Genomic DNA, 22,214 nt, shown 5'->3' with positions numbered 1-22,214 from the left:
AATCATTAAAAAATGTAGCAGCTTATTACTCTCAGCTCAGGTACTATCTATGAACTGAGATGGAAGAAGCTGTTGTTTGCTACTCTTAGGTCTCCCCTGCAGATTCTAAAGGAAAACCAGCTAATGGTAGTGAACCTGCTACCTCAAAACACAACCATGCACATTCTAAAGGGGAGAGAATAAGGCGATGAAGTCAGCGCTGGGTCTGGCATGAAAGAGCAGGGCTTCTGTGTCAGACTCTTTCATTCACAATCATGCAACTACTGAAAGTTACTCAATCCCTCTGTGCCTTCATCACCTCATCTGTGGACTCTTCTCTGTTCGACTTAGAGGGCTGTGAAAATGTGCTGGACACTGTTAAGTGCTCTACCAATACAAGGCATTATCACTATGGTAATAAAGAGCAAATGGCACATGAATATTTCACAAGCTTGGATGGGAAAAGATTATTTGTTAAATATTCCTAGCGGATGACGTTTTAGAGGTGCATACTTTCTCTTATTATGAAATTCCTAATTATCTCTTTCCATATCTTATCTGCAAATTCCCTTTATCTCACTCCTCATCTCCTCACAGAGCTATTCATTCCTGAACTCTAGGTGGTATTAGGGGAGACTGTTGTATAGGAACATACACATGTACATATTTTATACAGAGACATAGACAACACCTCAACTCTACACCAAGATATTGAAAAATATTCATCTTCTTGGTGGGTCTATTGGAACATCTCATATTAGCCATATTTAGTGGAAAATTAGATTTAACAATTCCATCCCTCTATGTGGCCTCAAATCCAATCACACATGGAGTTAATGTGGAAAGGGAAGAAATGAAAACAGGCTTGATGCATTTTTCTTCTTTTTTTTCTACTTAAAAAAAAAGAGTTTAATAAAGCCTGTTGGAATCTCTCTTGGCTAAAAGGGAAATCCTTTTGCCATTAACTGCTCCTGCAGAGAGAGCTTGCTAGCTGCAAGATCACGACGAGGGTAAGCATTAATTAAATCTAACTGCGAGAGAATAATTACGTACACATATCCGTCAGGGCAAGTTGTCACTATCCAGTAACAAAGTTGGATACAAACTCCATCAGCAGAACTGTCAGGCGGCTGTTAAAAGGATATAAATGTGTCCCAAAAGGATCATTTCATTTAGGGGGGGGAAAATTGGATTGCAAAGGATTAATGAGGCGAGGGGTTTGTGTTTTCAATTGGATGTAAAATGCAAACGGAGTAAGTTGTGATATCATCATTTAACCTTAATGTTCAGCTACGTTTGAATTTTTAACACGTGGTGGGGACAATTAGACCTTGCACATCAAACTAACATTTGCCAACATGAAATGAGATGAAAGGTCGGAGATATTTTCAGTTAAATAGCACAAAAGTTTAGAACAAAATCATAAAATCTAATTCACACAGATGGCATATTCTTAATAATAATTAGGCAAGTAAATGAGTGCAAATCCCACTAGGGTGACTGAGGGATTCAGAAAAGCCCCCCCACCTTTTTTGTTGCTACCTTCGTTTATGCCAAATTGGAGTCTATGCTCTGAGGCCTGTATGTGCAGAATCCACACAGAGGTGAGGTGAATGCAAACCTTGGAGACAGGCATTTCAAAAAGGCACAGGTATGATATAGAAGGGTTAGGACCTCATGCACTTACTGCAGACGGTCAAGGACTGCAGCCTTCAGTATGGACTGAGGCTCAATGTCAGGAAGACAAAACTTCTCACCACTGGACCAATCGGTAGCATCAGGATGGATGGTGAAGAGATTGAGATTGTTCACAGCTCAGTTTGCTTAGCTCCACAGGCAACACTCTTGGCACCAGCAGCCAGGAAATAAAAAAACAACGTATTGCAATGGGAAAGTCTGCTTTTAGGGACCTCTCTAAAGTACTCAAGAGCAACGGTGTCTTTCTGGAGACGAAGGTGCGCCTGATACAGGCCATGGTCTTTGCAACCACTTGTTATGCATCAGAAAGCTGGATAATGACTAGCGAGGATAGAAGGAGAATTGACGCCTTTGAGCTCTGGTGCTGGAGAAGAGTATTGAGTGTACCATGGACTGCCAAGAAAACAAACAGATTCATCGTAGAGAGGGTTAAACCAGGCTGCTCCTTGGAGGCAAGGATTCTGGGGCTTCGTCTGACATACTTTGGACATGTTGTAAGGAGAGACAGGTCTTTAGAGAGGGACATCATGCTGGGTAAAGTAGAGGGACAGTGCAGGAGGGGAAGACCCTCTATGAGGTGGATTGATTAAGTGACTGGGGTAACTGGGATGGGTGTGTCAGAGGCAATGAGATTGGCACAGGATAGAGTAGGTTTTAGGGCTGTTGTACATAGGGTCGCTATGAGTCGCAAACAACTCAACGGCGCATAACAACAACAACATGATATAGAAGGGGCAACGGTAATAAAGTGGAACAACTTAGTTCTATCTCTCAGTTACAGTGTGAGCTTAGGCAGCTTACTTTGTGTCTCTAAATATCAGTTCCTTTTACAGATGAGGAATTCAAGATGAATGGCTGGAATAATAGGAGTCCTTTGTGGGGCAAATGGTTATTACACTTGCTGCTAAGCAAAAGGTTGGTGGAATGACTTAGTGATCTACTTCTCAAATTCTGGCCATTGAAAACTCTATGAAGCCTGGAATTCTTGAACACTCATAGGGTTGACAAGAGCCAGAAGCAATTCAATAGTAGTGCAAATGTTGCAGATGTAACAACGCATTCGAAAGGACCTAGAACAACGACTGGCATAAGACAGGTAGCCAATAATTGCTGCTACTTCCTTTTAGGTATGCAACCAAAGGTTGGAAATAATAAAATCAAATCACATCATAGGCCTTAAGATTCATTCTTCCTGTAATTTCATCATGACTAGAAAGGCATGGAAAGTGCTGGTTTCCAGCCAAGGCAAAAATCTGTCCTCTCAGACAAGGAAACTCCTCTGAAATCTTGGTGTCAGCAATGTCATTCCCTGCAATGCCTTCAGAACAATTTGTGCTGCTCTACTGGAACGCTTCATTGATGGACTCTGCTTCCACTTCCATCCTTGAGTATCACAGTGGTAGGTATGGTATGTGTCTGCACTGCCACGCAGTCTCAGGTCCCAGCATGGTGTCTTGTTCCTGGGAGGCCCTCATGTGCAGGAATGAATGAAAGTCAGCTTGGAGACCTTAGGCTGGGACTTCAACTTAGATAGAAGCAGCAGGGGGGTCTAGAATCTCAGAAACAGTGATTAATAGCAGCAGCACTAGAGAGTAGTTAAGAAGATCCTTATTCTGGAGATGGACTGCCTGTTTAACTTCTATTACTGTCACCACAGAAGCTGATCTTAGTCAGAATGAAGGAAATGAGATTGCTGGAGATCCTCACCATGCAGGGATGTTGCCATTATCTGTATAATCACCTAGTTTTGAATTCTTTATGCTTTGTCCAAGTTCTGTCAAGAGTGATTTCCATGTACTCTTGACTGAAAGCAAATGACTTTTTAAATCCAATCTTTATCTGAAAACCTATGTGAAGGGTAACAGTAATGTCACACCAAACCTTCCCAGATAAAGTAGCATGGCTGATACAGAAATTGAAAAAGATCATGCATCAAGCTGCCCTCTCAACCCTGCCCGGACAGATCATCTGTAGGAATCTTTCTGGACGGTATTCTGACAAAATGGGCCATGTCCATGACCTTCCTTAAAGAGAAATTTGGATTGAAACAATATGTCACTATTGTGTCTCAATAGTGTTTTTCTAGAAGTGTTTTCCTGAAACCATAGTTTCTCCTATGACAATGCTTGGCCCCCCGAGTCCTCACAAGGAAGCAAAACCAAGAGAAAATTAATTCACACAGCATTTCTCCCTTCTTCCATCTCTGATTTGTATGAAATGTCTTTCAGCAGTACAGAAATTAAACTACATTTCTTCATAAATGTTGCAAGGAGTCATCATTAAAAACACGATAAAATTTCAGAAAATTAGGCCTTACCCAGAGCATCAAGGGCCAAGGATGTTAAAACCCATAAAAAATAATTTCTTGCTTCTTGATAAAAACCTTTGGCTTCTCATTCTTGAGGGTAGGATTTTATATATGCCCATTTGACATAATTTTAATAGTATAATTAAATTTTTCCATAGATTATTTTATCAATTAATCAAACAAGGTATGTATAATATTTTTCAGTTTGACTCTGTATTTCTTGATTCTATTCTTTTTCTTCATATATATATATACATATACGTATGTATATACATACATACATATGTATATATACATACATACATCTGTATATATACATACATACATATGTATATATACATACATATACGTGTTGGTTTTGTGTGCTGTTTGTTGGAACTGATTTAGAGCTGCCCCTTCAGCAGGTTTTAGGTAAGTAATTAGAATCCACCAGTAGCTCTTTCCACTCAATTTTCAATCTCTCAAAATCTGCTGGAGGGTCTGCTGGGTTCCAAATCAATGGCACACGACACCAGCTGTGCAATGGATAAACACTCAGTTATACAGTAAGAAGTTAGCAGTTCAAACCACCCATCTAGCAGTTCTGATGTAGAGACACCTAGTTTACAACCTAAAAAGCTCGGAGGCTGCCCTACTTTTTCATGTAAACAAATAACCAAAAACACCCCCCCCACACACACACACAAAAACAACAACCCACAAACAAACAAAAAAGCAAACTCACTATTTTTGAGTCAGAACCAAATTCCTAGCTGACCCTCCAAAAGGTGTTCAGAGGCTGCAGATCACACAGGAAGAGAGTGCTCGTTTTTTTCTCCCACAGAGCAGCTGGTTGACTTATAGTGACCCTCCACTGGGTTTCTGAGGTTACAGGTTTTTAAGCTGTCCATTTGTTCCTGTAGAATACCAAGTGCTTTCAAACCAACAACTTGAAGGTTTGTGGTGTGACTGTTCTGCACTAAGCTATCAGAGCTCCTTAAACAGACATGTTGTCATTGTTATTGTGGTGGTGTACCATAGAGTCAGAATCAACCCATAGCTGACCCTCACAGCGGCAGTTAATCACACGGGAGGAGACTGCCTATACTTCTCCTCTATGTGTGCATGTGTGTGTATCCTAAACAACTTGCCTCCGGAAACTCTATGAACTTTGAGAAATGTCGATAGTTGTAGAGGGGCAAATCAAAGAAACTGTTCAGCAGGAGACAAATTAAGTCTGTACTCCCATTCAACTAAAAAAAAAAAAAGGTAGCATACTGTAGTCTGTGTTGAGCTTTTAACCAGAAAGCTGGCAGTTCAAATCCACTAGCGTGTCCTTGAGAGAAAGAGCAGAAAGTCAGCTCCTGAAAACCTCTGTAGGGTGCTGTGAGTCAGAGCAGACATCACGGTGACTGTTGCTCTGGACCATCAAGTTGGGGCTGCCCCATAGCTGCCCCTCTAGCTAGTTTACGGAGACAGTTAATCACCCAGGAGGAGAATGTCCATCCTTCTCTTACGGAGCAGCTGGTGGATTTGAACTGTGTGCCTTTGAGATCACAGCACACTTTCTTCTCACTAGGCCACCAGAGCTCCCTTTATGGTTATTTATTAATGAGATTATTAAATAAGTAACAATTACACATCTACTCGCTCAACTAATTCACTGCTTCCAGTTGATTATGACACAGAGCAACCTTCCACTGGGTTCCGAGATTGTAAATATTAATGGGAGAAGATTGTCCATCTTCGTCTAAGGAGCGTCAGATTGAAGAAAACCTTTTGGTTAGCAGTGTTGGTGTTGTTGTTGTTCTTGTGTACCATCAAGCCAAAACCGACCCACAGCTGGCACTCGGACGGGTATTCAGAAGCAGTTAATCGCACCAGAGAAGACTGCGCATCCTTCTCCCGCAGAGTGGCTGGTGGATTCAAGCCGCGTGCCTTTGGGATTGAAGTGCAGCTTCTTCACACCAGGCCACCACAGCTACTGTGGTAGATTTGGGGTTTAAAAAATTTTTTCTTTTTTTCTTTCTGTGTGTGTGTGTACAACATCAGATCTGACTGGTACAGGAGGAGTTTGTCCCTCCTTCTCCAGCAGAGCATCTGGTGGATTCGAGCCTCTGGGATTGCAATACAGCTTCCTGCCACTAGGACACCAGAGCTCCCTAAAAATTTTCTTTCTTAATGTTATTTATATAACTAGATAGACAAACAGACAGATGGGTAGAGGAAAAAAAAAAAAGAGGGCTGGATGGTGCTCTGGTAGCCTAGTGGTAAGACACTGCACTGCAATCTCAAAGGATCTCTGTGCGAACCCACCAGCTGCTTTGCGGGAGAAGGATGGACAATCCCTTCCAGTGCAATTTCTTGCCTTTGGGTCAGTGGTGTAACTCATTGCTCGTTGGGCCATCATATTAGCATTAAAAATATCAGCAATTAAAAGCATATTCTAGAACTTGGATTTTTCCTCCCTAAAACTGAAGCCTAGCATATAAATGATGAAACAAACAAACAAACAAAAAACCCCACAAACCCCAAAACAAAAACCAAACAAGACTTTCTTCCAATTGGTTGGGACTCATAGTGATTTTATAAAAGAGTTTCCACTGCTCAGCAGCCCTTCCTCTTCCCGCAGCCCTGTCTGGAGCACAGTTTGGAACCACCTGCTAATGCTTCATGACCTACTCAAATCCTTAGGATGCTTAACCATGTCCATTTCGAACACAAAGGCAAAGTCCTTCCTATGTAATCTTTTAAGTGACCCACCCATTCACTTACAACTGAGCTAGGAAAGTGCTCTCTCAACAATGTGTTCGGCAGCTTCTATGTGTTTATCAAAATGTGCCAACAGTCCACCCTTAATTCTAATTTAATTTGTGTGCTTTTACATGTTCAAATGGCATGAAAAGTGGACTATATTATGTTAAAGGATTGGTATTCCAGTCTTTTGTTTGCTACTTTTTCAGTGGGACAATGAAGTTTCTCTTCACCTCACATCATTTTCCACGTTTACAAACAGGCTGAATATGAATCCTCTCACTTCCCTCACCAACAGACTCTTCCCCACTCATTCAGCGTCATGAGATGACTCCCACTTGCTGCGACCCTACAGGACAGAGGAGAACTTTCCCCACAGATTTTTTACTTTGAAATCTTAAGGGCAGCAGAGTGTACACAGTGACCTTTTGGAGCAGCTGGTCAGTTCAAACGTCTGCCCTTTTTCTTAGCAGTCCAGCATTCAACTCATAATGCTTCAAAGCTCAGCTGTTGCTGTTGTTAGGTGTCACTGAGTCACCTAAGACTCACAGCGACCCCATGAACAAAGATCTCACCCCTGGGCTATCCTGCATGGTGATGCTCACCATCTGATATTCTTGAGCCCATTGTGATAGTCACCGTGTCAATACATCTTGAAGGTTTTCCCCTCTTCATCAAATTCCCTCCCTTTCAAAATATGATATCCTTTCCCAATAAATGAACAAAGTTTCTTCACTGTGTGCTTGGGACCTTGGGTGGCCAGGTTCTAAGACATTACAAAGCAATTACGGGTTAAACCAGGGTTCTCTAACAAATATGAGTGTTGCCGCCATTTGTTGATACTGAGTTGATTCTGACTCATGGCCATTGCAGTTTGCAGTGCACGACAGTGGCCCACAGGTTTTCAAGGCTGTGCCCTCTGGGTGAGTCTGAACTACAAGGCTTTCAGCGAGTAATCTGGAGCGTCACCACTGGTATTACCCAGGGTCTGTCTCCAGTGTACTAGGGAACATGTCCCTCAAATCTGTGACACTCCCAGTTAGTGGACATGCCGAAAACCAATTTACTGTGTTTATTTCTTTGTTTACATTTAAAATAGCTGAAACAAATAAAAAGAAAATTATTTTAAAGCATGTGAAAATAATTTGAAATTCACGTTTTCGAGTCTCCAAAGAAATGATATTCTAATACTTAAATCCACTTTTATCTGACTCCTAAAAGCCCTCTCCAGGTTTCTCCACAGGCAGAGACTTCTCATCATTTCCCACAGAGTAGCTCACGGATTCAAACCACTGCTCTCTCAGCTCAACTACTTAAGGTAGTACAACACCAGGGCTTCTCCCTTGGCCCACAAGACCTAAAACATTCACTATGTGGCCCTTCACGGGAGAATTTTGCTGATCATACACTAAACCACAGTCCCTTGTAAGAATGAAGCCAGAAGCAAAATCCATCATGTATTCCCTGACTATAAGGTAAGCTGTTTGTAAGAACAGGTTTTGATCTAAACCTGTTTAGCACTATAAAAGAGAATCAGGGTGGCACAGGTGAAGAATGCCCAAGTTTTTTATCAGCACTGAAAGGGTTAGAATTAGCGGTAATGACATGTCTTTTCCTGACCAGCTGTACAGCAGTAGAAAACCTTTTCATATTTCTGAGCTTCAGTTTTCCAATCAGCAAACTGGGAATAATTAGAGTTTCCATGAGCTAGAATTAACCTGATGGCAAGAGGTATACATAACTCAAAGGGTTTAACATTCCAAGTTCTCACATAAAGCTGAAGTCCAAAAAATAAACATTCATCATCTTAATACTATGCAGTGTTTTCTTCCAGGAATCCTTCAAATTTGACATGACCTCATGACTTACTTTGGACCTGAGATGGCCTAGTGGCTAGAAGCTGTGCTGTAATCCCAAAGACACACGGTTTGAGGCCACCAATTGCCCTGTGGGAGAAGGATGGACAATCTTCTCCTGAGCAATTAACTGCTTCTGAAAAACCTCTAGAGGGTCAGCTGTGGGCTGGTTCTGACTTGATGCTACACAAAAACAACAATATGATTTCTTTCAATCAATAAAATGTAGCAGAAGAGATGCTGCATGCCTTCTGAACTTATAATTCAAAAGATCGTATAACTTTAAGTCATAGAACTTTGACTTGTAAGCTAGCTTGAGAGTGACTGGAGGCCGAAAGACCATGTGGGAAAAATTGATGTGTACCAGGTAATCGTTAGCCAGTCCACAGCTGAATGCATGACTGACCACAGATGCATGACGGAGGTCCACCTAGCCTGCTACTCCCCCAACCCACAAGTACTGCTAAGCTAAGGCCAACTCATATGCTGGCCTCATTCAAAGGACTTGAATTAATAACTAAATAAATGAAAATTATTTTTAATTACCAAGTTTCAGGCTATTATATTATGTGACATAAAGTAACGGACATAGTATAACATTCTGGTAAAAGAAATTCCCTAGAAGTGTGTGACTGGGCCCAGAAGGTACTGGATTCAGAGCCCTCTTCTATTACCTAAGCTATTGGCTTGTAGGGTCTCTGCACCCAGGCAAGCCAGACAGAATTGACTGAGAGCCCTCTGACATATTTCAAAGAACAAGGAAAACTGCCTGAAGGAGACACACACTTTCAGGAATGTAAACTTCTCTGAAAGGCACATCAGGGAAGATTTATAGAGGCAGCTGTGTGCTCTGACTGCCAAGCAGCACTCCTGTGCCTCCATCCAGCACAACCTGGGGTGTGGGGGGTTTCTGAGGCAATGGTGCTACTGGCCACCTGGGAGGGGCTTGTGGTCAAGAGAGAGAAAGCCAGAGTCCCAGGGAAAAGGTTCCCTGATCAGAGATGCACATTATCCTTTGTGTCAAGATTCAGATTCCAGCATAAAACTAATTTATATAGTATTTTTTTAAGTGTTATATTTTTTTATTTTTTTATTAAGTTTTGTGTGCGTGTACCGTCAAATCAGATCTGACTGGTACAGGAGGAGATTGCCCCTCCTTCCCCAGCAGAGCATCTGGTGGATTCGAACCGTGCACCTCTGGGATTGTAGTTGCAGCTTCTTGCCACTAGGCCACCAGAGCTCCCCTTTAATTAATATAGTATTTTAAAGGACCTTTCCTACAAGCATTTAAGCACATTCTAACATTCTCTGGGACATGATTCTCATAACACACTTCAATATACCAACGACAGGCATTACCACGTCCTCAGTGTTTAGTAAGGGGATCTTGACACAATTAAGCAGTTGTTCTACAGACCGACTACACAAAAGACAAGAGGTGACATGACAAGATAGAATAAAAACAGAAAAATGGCAATGATAAAAAAAAATACAATAGCTGAGGCTCGAACTAGGGTTTCTGACTCCAGATTCTGTGCTGTTCACTAGACAATGCTCTCCAACCAAATGTATAGTTAAACATTACATGAGCTTGGGAAGAACTGTGTGGAAATCTGTAGCCCATCACCTTTGCTTCCAAATTAATAACAATAAAGCTTTATTAGGTGCTTGCCACCCACGTACAATGAAATCTATTGAGCACATTCCATACATTATCTTCTGTCCTCCCATCATCTTCCCAACTTCCGTACAAGGTGGCCAATCTTAAAGATTTTACAGACAAAGAAATGGGTGAATATTTAGTGCCTAAGTCACTTCCCACAGTTGAACAGGTCAACCACATGGTGATACTGCACCACCAATAAGGATAATGAGGCCGGGAGAGGTGATCTTTGATAAGTCATCCACTGAGTCAGTGAACATTAACTGAGCATCTGCTATGTGTCCGAGGGTAGGCTAGTCCATGGGTACAAAAACAGCCTTAAGCATGTATTTACTATACTATTGACATTTAACTCATCTAAGGGCATCACAGACCTTATTGCCCAATCTCGGGTGGCTGGACACCACTTGTCCCTCTAAGGTGTTGGGGAACGCGGACCACTCATGGGTCGTGTAACTGGTTCAGCGTGTGCTTTCTCTATGCCAGCAGGTGCGCGTCATCCACTGATCTCCATTTGCGATGGGGACCAGGCATTGCAATTATACTCCATGAACAAAGAATTCCCAGTAAGTGAGGGTCATAAGCTTCCTGCTGATTATTACATTTAGAAACTTAACTAGGGAGTAAGATACTCTTCTAAAAGGTAATAATAACAAATATCAGAAGGAAGATGGAAGAGGCCATCAAAGTTTGAAGGAAGTATGCTGGTAAAAATCCCAACAGCTCTCATGTATGGTGAGGTTTTAAGGCTTTGATCTGAAGGATGGACAGGCTTTGGACAAGTGACGACGGGGAAGGGGAGAAAATTCAAGCAGTGAACATAGCACAAAGGCAGAGAAGAGAGAAGGCCTTTCATCACTGACTGAAACACAGACGATAGGTAGTTAGACTCCCTCCCTGGTCAGGTTTCTTTGCCTCTCCTGTAACTATCTCCTCATACTACGTTGAACTTCATTTTGATGTTGCAATTTCCAAAACTCATAAGACAGAAGGGGCAGTGAGAGCCACCCAGAAGTGTTCTACAGGGAGGAAAGAGTCTGGAGGGGACTGAAAGATTGGGATGACAGACCCCACAGTTGGAGGAACAAAGACTAATTATTGGATATTTAGTCACAGTCAAAACCCAATAAGGTGAATCATTTAAGCCCATCACTGTTTCTGAATAGGTATTATCTACAATTGATAACGAAAAGCAAAATAATTCACAAACCTAAGGCTGCATTCAGGGAGTGATGTCTCACAAAAAAAGAGAATATACTGGGGCTTATCTATCAGGGAGGATCAAGGATCTAGAATGTGCCTTTATTTCTCCTCTCCAGTGCCAGGCATGGCTGGCAGCGTAAGTGCAAAGTCCAAGGCCTGCCTTGTCCACAGCATCAGTATCTGTCTCATCCTCATTTCTCCTGGATATTCCTATAAGCCTCTGTGCAATTTCACTCCTGTGTAGCTCTCTTCAGGCCATCTCAGTCTCTCTTCCTAGTTTAACACCAACATATTTTTAAGTGTCACTTTCTCTGTGGAGTTTTCTTTAGCTAAACAACCTAGACCAGCCAACACCACATTCTAATAGCTATTATGGTGTAAATGTGCAGTCTTCAGTAGTAAGAACAAGTTGATGGGTGAGATCAGGACAGCAGATCCTATACACATAAGGCAAACTTGAGAAATAGTTGTGTAAGTGTCTTTAAAAGTGCACAGAGCAGTGAATAGCGTCATAAACACTGAGAATGCTGTTCTACTGGCTGTGGCACTGGCTCCCTTGGTCCAAAGAGAGTCTGTCCTGACTCTGTTAGTCACCAGGGAAGAACTGTACCAGAATTTCAAATTTCCCAACAGCAATCTCACTCAACTCACCGCCATCAAGTTGGAACTCCTTAATAGCTGATTCACAGAGGGTTTCTGAGGGGTATAAATTGAATGGGAGGAGACTGTCCATTTTTCTCGCAAGAAGCTTCTAGTGGATTTGATCTGCCAGACAAGTGTGGTCTTCAGGTTATCAGCAGAACTCTCTATAGACGACATCCTAGAAGAGCTCCCTCCCACCAGCAGTAACAATGCAAAAATCCCTAACAACACTTGAAATTACAACTTCTTTCCAGTATCTGGGCTGGATTGGTGTAGTTTCACAATTGGAAGGATAGCTCAGACCAGAATTCAAGTCATCAGTGACTTTTAATGTGTGCACTGCGTTGAGTAGCCTGGCCTCTGAATTCACAGTTCCATAAATTATCTACCAGCTGGGTAACTTGAAACCAGTCACATTTCTAACCTTGTGTCCCCTTTGTAGAACGGGGGTGGTTTCAAAACTTCTCTATAGTGTTACTGAGATATTTAAATAAGAAAATATATATGATGAGCTTATCAATAGACTCTCAACTACCTATTCTCTCCTTTCTTCCCTGTTTGCTTCCCTCCCTTCATTTCATCTACCTGTCCATCCATCTATCTACCCATCCATTGATAAATAATCCCATTCAGTCAGTTACCCTTCTATGTTAGGCACTGGAATCCTGAGGGGAATAAATCATTGTCCTTCTCATCATGAGACTGTCAGAACTTAGACAGAGACAGATATGTCCACACATCCGTACGAGGGAATGCGGTAAGGACTTCCACGGAACAGTACTGAGGCTGTAGAAAGGAGAGGCTTATTCAGCCAGGGTTAGGCCTAAGGTTAGAGAATGCTTTGTAAAGATTTTGAGGCTGTATTTTGAAAGATGAGTAGCAATTTGTTGCATGCAAAAAGGTAAAGAGTGGAAGAGGTAGGGTCTACCAGGCAGAATACAAAGATTTAGAAAGCAAGGTATGATGGGGAAGCTGGAAATGGAATGGCCAGTGTGCTGAAGGCTCAAAAAGAGCTGGAGCTAGGATGAGGTTAATTTAGGAAGGAGCCATATGCAGCAGGTAACGGCAATTCCTTAGTCCTATTAACCAATGCCTCCTTCATCTTATAGGGTTTTGCTTCCAAAATTGGCTAAAAGTATCCTGGTCATTGTTTTTAATATCAAGTAGGTCCTGACTCATAGTGACCCTGTAAACAACAGAATAAAAACACCATTTGGTGCCATCCTCAAAACTGCTAAGTATCCCTAAGGGATAGTCATCATTATGATTAGGATAAATGTATCAATAAAGGACTTATAAACCTAGTAAATCATCAAGTAATTGTGAACATATACTCAGCTTTCATTTTTCACCCGGTACTGGGTAAGGTACTTCAAAGGCATTGTTGTTGTTGTGTGCCATGGGGTCACCCGTGACTCATAGCAACCCTGTGTACAACAGCTCTGAATCCTGCCCTACTCTGAGCCAGTCTCACTGACTCCAACACATCTAATCCCATCGCCTCAGTTATTGTGTTAATCCATCTCATCCAGGGTCTTCCTCTGCTGCACTGTCCATCCGCCCTTCCAAGTATGATGTCCTCCTCCAAGGACTAATCCCCTTTGGCCATGTTCCCAAAATATGTGAGATTGGAATTTAAAAATCCTTGCCTCCAAGGAAAAACTTGGTTTCATCCTCTCCAAAACAAATCTATTTGTTTTCCTGGCTGTCCGTGATATATGTTCAGTACTCTTCTCCAGCACAACAACTCAAAGGCATCAAGTTTCCTTCTGTCTTCCTCAGTCACTATGCATCTGTCTGTTACAAAGCATGCAACTGCAAAAACCATGGCCTGGATCAGGCCCACTTTAGTCACTTGACTGACATCATTGCTCCTCAGCACTCTGGAGAGGTCTCTGACAGCAGTCTTCCCCAGTGAAATTTATCTTTTGTTCTCCTGACAGCTGGTGCCAACAGTGTTGATTGCTGAGCCAAGCAAGCTGAAATTGTTAACAACCTCAATCTCTTCTCTGCCCATCATGGTGCTGCCAACTGGCCCACTGGTTAGAATCTTGTCTTCTTGAATCTATATTAATGACTACAGCCCTTGACCTTCTGCAACAAATGTTTCCGGGCCTCTTCAATTTCAGCAAGCAAGTTTGGATCATCTGCATAGTGCAGATTATTGATGAGTCTTCCTCCAATCCTGATACCACACTCCTCCTCATAAAGTCCAGGCTCTCAATGATCCTCTCCACATATGGATTGAAATAGTACAGAGATAAGGTGCATCCCTGACACACTCCTTTCATAATTTTGAACCATGCAATGTTTCCTTAAACTGTTCTGAGGACTGCCTCCTAATCCAAGTATAGGTTTCACATGAACACAGTCATGTGTCCCATTCTTCTCAAGATTAGCCACAATAAGTTGTGATTACACAGTCAAATGCCTTTGCATAGTCTATGAAGCACAGCTAGACATTCCTCTGGTACTCTCTACTTTCAGCCAAGATCCATCTGACATTGGTGATAATATCTCTAATGCCACAGCCTCTTCTAAACCACCCTGTATTTCTGGTAGTTCTCTGGTAGTTCTCTTCAAAGGCATGAATATCATTCTTATTCCAGACCTGATGGCATAGTAGTCTAAGTGCACAGATGCTAGCTGAAAGATTAGCAGTTCAAATGCATCAGCAGCTCCACATTAGAAATGGGGAGTCAATCTCCTGCCATTAAGAAAACCAATGAAAGATTGCCATAAGTCAAAGTTGGGTTAGTTTTGATACGGTATGTTGTTGTAGTTGTGTACTGTTGAGTCAGAACTAACTCAGAGCTGACTCTCCAGTGGGTTTTCAGAGACAGTAAACTGCATGAGAGGAGACGGTTTTCTTTCTCTCACAGAGCAGCTGGTAGATTTGAATGACATGTCTTCGGATTGGCAGTGCAACCCCTTATCATCGAGTCACCAGAGTTCCTCGGTTTAGTGTAGTTAACATAATTCTGGTGGGGTTTTTCTGGACATTAAAATTATTTGCAGATCTGAGCAACTGCTTAAAAAGTTAAATGACAAATAAGATAGGTTAAATTAAAATTATAACGTACAAATGATTTTAAAAAGGGCATGGACTTGTTAGAAAGACGAAAATGGGAATAATGACTCATTTCCTTCATGCATAACTGCAGACCCTTTGGGAATGTAGTTTTGATTCTCACTTTTTAAGGAGACCTCACTGTAAAAGCATGAGATGCACCAACTCAGGTGACAGAGTAGCAGAAAAATGATCCAGGCAGGAAAATGACAAAGCTAGATTTCACATGTTTTTCAGAAGATCACTCCAGCCACCAGGACGGGAGATGGATGGGTGGGTGACAAAGCTGGATGAAGAGGCTGCTGCAGAAATCAGAATGAAGGATAATGAAGCCCGGTCAGAGCCAACAGCTTAGGAAGGAGCAATGGATCTGTGAGTCTCTGAAGGCCACACAGGCAGGACCTTGAGGACAGTAATTTCATTAAAACCAAAAAATAAACCAGGCACTCTTGAATCAATTCCAATCCATGGTCACCTATGTGCTTCTAAGAGTAGAACTGTGCTCCACAGCAATTTCAATGGCTCCTTTTCACAGAAGTAGATCACCAAGTCTTTATTCCGAAATACCACTGGGCGGACATCAGTTAGCAGCCAAGAGCATCATTCACTCTTTATTGGCGGTTAACCAAATACTGGGTACTGGGTTAAGTATGTATCACCCACATATAATGCTTGTATTCTTAGTATTAGTTTTATGCATAAGGAAATTATGTGTAAAAGGCATTTGTTGAATTCCTTAATATCATTTTGTTTGACCATGGTGGAGTTGAATTGCAAATGTAAAATTCTGCCTTTAAAAAAATCATCCTGTCATGCTTAAAGTTGAAGCTCCTCCCCACATCCAAACAAATCATTCCCTGCTTCATCTGAATTGCAGTGCCTCCTTTTTGCTGTCTGTGGACATTAGGGAATGGCTACTTAGCAGCTGCCTCATAAAACCCTGTCACAAACACGAAGGCAGCAATTAAGTCCTCCTCTCGCCTTCCTCTCTCTGGCTAAGGACGATGCATTTCAGCATCCATCAGGCCTCTCAGGAGGAGCCGTAGCTGCAAAAACACATTGGAGCTGCTTTTAACCATGTGCTCATTTCTATGAAACCGGGTCTCAGCTACCCATTCCATCTGCTGGAAACCGCTGGGCATCATGGTCTGGGCGTGGGGCCTAATGAAGCGGAGAGAGACCAGGTGCTCCCACTCAGGGCCAGCAGGCCCGTGACCACCACCGCGGCAGGGGGAGGGGAGACACAGTAGCAGCCTGGGATTTTATTTGGAATTTTTGCTAGTCAGTGCAGGCAGGCTAAAGAAGTATTTCCAAAATGCTGTTTTAAAATGAAAATAGAGTCTGGTCAAGATAGTTTCACGGACATTGAGCTAAAAAAAAAAAAAGGCAATCCCACTTTCTTTACCGCAGGACTTTTCAGGGTCTTAAACAGACTAGAATGCATCTGAGAATAGTCAAGAAGAAGATGAAATGTTAGCATCTCTAGATGGCTTTTGACCATAGAGTCCTTTCATCCAAGAAAATGTCTGAGCCTCTGCGGTAAACAAGTTGGGAACTGAAGAGCTGAATATACGATCCTTAGCCATCTTCTGGGGGGAAAAAAATTTCTGATCCAATGGTGCAAGCAAAAGCGCTAGCAGTGTTACTAAACCATTTTGAAAATTGCTTTAACAGCATCTACTTGAGCACATTTAATCTGCTGTCAGTGATTGCATCTACTGGGGTGGGGGACAATATCCCCTAAAGGTCTACAGTCGGAGGCTTTTGGCCTCCTACCACCGACCACTACTTTGAAGCTATAAACCTGAGTCACTTTTCAATGATATAAAATGCTAATATACTCATTTATTTTTTAAAGATATTAAGTACTTTCTATATATTGGGATTATGATTGTTGTTATGTACCATCAAGTCAGAACTGACTCATAGTTGACACTCCAGCAAGCTTCTCAGAGGCAGTAAGTAACATGGGAGGAGACTGCCTATATTTCTCATGGGGAGTACTTGGTGGATTCAAACCACGAGCCTTCAGGTTGGCAGCACAGCCCCTTACCACGAGGCCATGAGAGTTTCAAGATCATGATTGTTATTTTTGTGTGTTGCTGAGTCAGAAACAACTCACAGCTGACCCTCCAGCAGTTTTTCAGAGGCATTTAATCGCATAGGAAGAGACTGCCCATCAATCTCTCATGGAGCATCTGGTGGATTTGAACCATGCCTTTGATTCTGCAGTGCAGTTTTGTACCAGAGTGCCTTAAGATTATAAGTAAGAAGATTATATTTTACACAGGAAGATAGTAAACAAGAAAAGAAATATGCTTTTAGGCTAAGCTAGTACTAGGAGCACTTGTGGCTCAGAAGTAATGAGCTGTGCTGCCAACTGAAAGGCAGGCAGTTCAAAGTCACCAGCTGCTCTGTGGGAGAAAAATGGACAATTTCCTCCTTTGTGATTTATAGTCTCTGAAAACCCCATAGAGGATCAGCTATGAGTCGGTCCTAACTCAACAACACTAACAACAACAGCACTAAGAAAGGTGTGAAAATAGGTCATCTAACAGATACTTATGGAGCTCTGGTGGCCAAGTGAATAGAGATTTGTACTGCTGACTTAAGTTCAAGCCTCTCTGTTGGTTCAAATGCACAAAGAGCTCAATGGGAGAAAGATAAGCCAGAAAGCTGTTATATGGTCAACTATGGGGTTCAGACTTCAAGTCAAAGAGAGAGATAACATGTTGTTGTTGTTTAATGCCATCGAGTCGTAGATGACTCATAGCGACCCTATGAACGAACAGCCTGAGCACTGTTCGTACATAGTTTCCGGAGGCAAGCCATTTTGGAAGTGGATGCCACTCCTGCTTCCAGGCTTGATTTAGTCGGGAAGCTTGCCTTGGGCTTAAGGCTGCCTCCTGGTTCAAACCCTAGGCCCAGGCTGGCTAGTCTCACTCCAGGGAGAGAGAAAACCTGCACGTCAAACACATTCCCGGAAAAGCAGTCAACTCCAAAAGCTTGCCACGATTCCTGCACTCCCACCACCATGCTCCTGCCTTCTGGCAAGGAGAGCTTCCCAAGAGCTGGGAGGAGCTGGCCAAACCAGGAACAACATGGCCACTACTTCCCAGCTGCCTTGGGCTTAAGGCAGCCTCCTGGTTCAAACCCTAGGCCCAGGCTGGCTAGCCTTACTCCAGGGACAGAGCAAACCTAGAGATAACATATAGGAGCATGTTAAAGATGGTAAAAAAAATGAAAGTTGACATTGGGAACTCATGACAGATACCTCTAAGGAACTGAACTTTGAACTAAGTGGTGAAAGATAAGAAGGATCAGTTAGGAAAGTGGTGGGAGATGGGAGAGAGACCAGCAAGCAGAAGGAATAAAAATTTCTACAGCTGTAAAGAAGTGATTTGCCGTGTTCTTTGAACATGAAAGAAGGCAGTCTGGCCAGAGCAGAGGGAACTAATTAAATTAAATTCAATAAATTAAAATTTAGAATAGGCAAATGTACAGAGACCAAAGTTTATTGGTAACTATCAAGGATAACATTAAAGAAAAGAGCAGGAGGTAGAAAATTCAAATATGCAAGTCTTGATGAGGGGATTTAGACTTTATTCAAAGGATAACAAAGTGAAATGGCTCAGCTTGGCCCCTAACTTGATGGTCAGTGGTTCAAACTCAACAGCCACTTCATGAAAGAAAAGATCTGGTGTTCCCCTGAAGATTAAGCCTAAGAAAACCCATGAGTCATTTCTATTCTATCCTATATTGAGTATGTTGTTGTTCGTAGGTGATGTCTAGTTGACTGATTCACAGTTACCCCACAGGGATCTGAACCTTGACTTAGCCTGGGTCTTCTTCACAATCTCCAACATTCTTCAGTCCATTATTATAGTCATTATGTCAGTCCATACTATTGAGGGTTTTCTTCTCTTTCACTGATCCTCTAAGTTTCTCAGCATGATATCTTTATCCAAGGACTGGACCTTCCTGACAACACGTACAAAGTAGGTAAGATGAAGTTTCACAATCCTTGCCTCTAAGGGGCACCCTGGTTGTACTTCCTCTAACATAGATTTGTACTCTTCATTCACAACATACTTCAAAGCCATTAATTCTTTTTCTATCATCTTTCTTGATTGTCCAACTTTGAGATGCACAGTAAGCAACTGAAAATCCTCTGATTTTTATCAGGTACACCTTAGTCTTTAAACTGATAACCTTGCTCTTTAGGACTTGAAAGAAGTCCTTGACATTTTATTTACCTAAGGCAATACATTTTTTGATTCTTAGTGATGACTGATCCAAGTAAAATAAAGCCACTGAAAACTTTAATCTCTTCTCCTTCTGTCAATGTTGTTTATTGATGCAGTGGTGAGGGTTTTTTCTTTTTAATGTTGAGCTGTTATTCATCTTGAATGTTGTAATCATTGTTCTTCTTTAGTAAGTGCTTCAAGTCTTCTTCATTTTCTGCAGGCAAGATTGTATCATCTATCCCAGAGGTGTGCGGTTCAAATCCACCAGATGCTTTGCTGGAAAGGGAAGAACAATCTCCTCCTGTACCAGTCAAATCTGATTTGACGGTACACACACACACACATAATAAAAAAATAAAAAATAAAAAAGATTGTATCATCTGCATAACATAGGTTGTGGATGAGTCTTCCTCCAATCCTGATGTCATATTCTTATAGTCCAGCTTCTCAAATAATTTGTTCCGCATACAGCCTGGATACAGATTGGTGAGTTGAAGTTGGTATTTAACAACAATAAGGAAAATAATACACTTCATCATTCTTAAATAACCCTCTGGTGTAGGGATTAGTATTCCCATTTGACATATATTGTAGCCAAATCCAGTGAATTTTCCAAAGTAACACAACTTGAAATTCTCTAGGCTTAGGCTGACCTCTGCTCTTGGGCACTCCAAAACCAAAGGCACTTGAGGTTTACCACATGCACTCCAAGAAGAAATTACAACTATTTCTTTCTCTCTTTCTTCACTATGACCTCAGTTTAACATGTGGACCTTAGTTTTTCCATAATGCAGGATTAAGGCCTAGACACTCCCTCAAATGGAAAGAAAAGCACTTGCTTGTATCAGGCAATGATTTAAGCCTAGGAATATAAAGATGAGTCAAATAAAAACATAAACGACCTCCAAAGTAATTCCCATATGTGAACTACAGAAAATGGTTTTGAAAAATGAAATCAGTGCTTGACATATGTAAAAAGAAAATCAAGGAGAATTCATGCCATTCAATTCAATTTTGGGAAAACATATATAATTTTCTTAGTACATAGCATAATAATTAAGACTAAGGAGTAAGGACTCAGATTGCTTAATTCTCTCTGGCTGCACTATTTGCAAGGTTGTTGCCCTGGCAAAGGTATTGCAGTTCTCTGTACCCTAGTGACTTCACCTGAAAAATGGGAATTTTGTACCTATCTATACACAGAACTTCTCTGAAGTTCAAATGAGATGCGTATAACGTTCAGCCTGTTGCTTTGAATAGAGTTACTGTCTCAGTAAATGACTATGATTATACATAAAGGGCAAACAGGATATTACATTAAGAAGGAAGGGCATGCAAGAAGGAAAACATGGGTTTATAAAAGATTGTAGACATATCAGAGCTTGATGTGGCCTTGATCATCATGTCTATACGCCTCAAGGATTGTTAAAGGGCAGGGCAACCACTGAAGTTATGGAAGAGTAACTTAAGGAAAACCAAGTCTAGGAACTTAGTTAGAAAGATAAATAAGAATGAGGAAGGAAAGAGGCCAGCTGAAGATTATAGAACAGACTGTAAAAAAGAAGTTAAGAGGTTAAAAATTAGGAAGTGATTTGGAAGAAATTCTAAAGACAAAAATCATACAGAAAAGCAGGGGAAGATGATGATGATGATGATGAAAGAAGAAGAGGGTGCAATGAAGAGGCCATGGAGAAAGAAGAGAGGGGAAAGAAATAAATTTTTACTGCATCTTGAGCTAGGAACTTCACTGTGATGTTATAACAACTCTGTGAGAAAGTAGTGCCTTGAAGAAGTAGAGAGATCTGCCCGAGCTTACTCACAGTGTTGGAAAGGGGCAGAAATGAAATCAGTTCCATCTATTCTGCAATGTTCCTGCTCATGACTACCATCCTATACCACACTAAAGAAGAGATCCCAATCCGTGCTCCTATACCTCTCAACCTGAGAATTTCCTGCATAAGTTTGTTCTGCCCCTCTTGCCCTTGCAAAGAAGATCTGGTGGTTTGGTCCATATGGTTGGAATCCACCAGTAGTTCTGCAGGAGAAAGTTAGGCAATCTCCTCCTGTGTAATTCTGAGCCTCAGAAACCCAGTGAAGGGTCATCTATGTGTCACCTCAGTTAGCTTGCTAGAAAGCAGCTACGTTGTGAAAGGCAGCTACTATGTGTTAGACCCTGTGCAAGGCAGTTTTTGATATTAGATATACTTATTTATACCAATCATCCTCAAAGGATGATCAATTCAATGTTTCAGATGAAGCCAATGGGACTCAGAGAAGTTAACATTTAGGTCTGGAGTCTCCAAGGTCACCATTGAGATGATTTATTAGTGTAGATAGGGTCATGAGTTCTGTGACCACAAGAAAACCAGCAAAGAAGAGTGTGTGGGTGTCCCCAGCATCTTTAGAACCTGGGACAGCCTGCTGACTTCCTGGCTAGAGGTGCCAGGGGCCTACCTCGAGACTTGCTTCTTCGCCTCCTCTTCCCTGCTGACACGCTGCGTGGAGCTGGCTGGAGCTGGCCGATCTCGATGGGCGTGTTTGTGCGGAAACTCTCCTTGAACTTCTGCATCAGGGACTCCACTGTCTCCTGCGTCACCTCAGCTGCCGCTACAGGGTGGGCAATGGGGTTGAGGTTAGGGTTAGGCTCATCCCTCCGACTTGGAGGAATGGGGCTGACCAACCTGAGTTCCTAGAACTCCCTCCCTGACCCAGTGCCAACACAAAATCACAACCCACTGATACTAGCACAGATTAATCTATATGCTTATTCATTTATTCAACACCTGCCATGATCCAGGCACTACTCTAGGCCTTT

General features: G+C 41.9%; 1 protein-coding gene across 1 annotated transcript in view; it reads right to left on the bottom strand.

The window, feature by feature from the left end:
- Positions 1-21,968, bottom strand: part of ASTN2 (astrotactin 2) — an 895,904-nt gene extending 873,936 nt beyond the window's left edge. Inside the window, exon 1 of the mRNA XM_006890703.1 lies at positions 21,854-21,968. Coding sequence (XP_006890765.1) covers positions 21,854-21,968 — 115 coding nt within the window. The remainder of the gene's footprint in view (positions 1-21,853) is intronic.
- Between the last annotated feature and the right edge of the window lie 246 nt (positions 21,969-22,214).

This window comes from Elephantulus edwardii, unplaced genomic scaffold (assembly GCF_000299155.1).
Source record: "Elephantulus edwardii isolate Elephantulus edwardi_28Jun2011 unplaced genomic scaffold, EleEdw1.0 scaffold00092, whole genome shotgun sequence".
NCBI lineage: Eukaryota > Metazoa > Chordata > Mammalia > Macroscelidea > Macroscelididae > Elephantulus > Elephantulus edwardii.
Note: the sequence above shows the minus strand (reverse complement) of the source record. Positions and strands in the feature narration are given on the sequence as shown.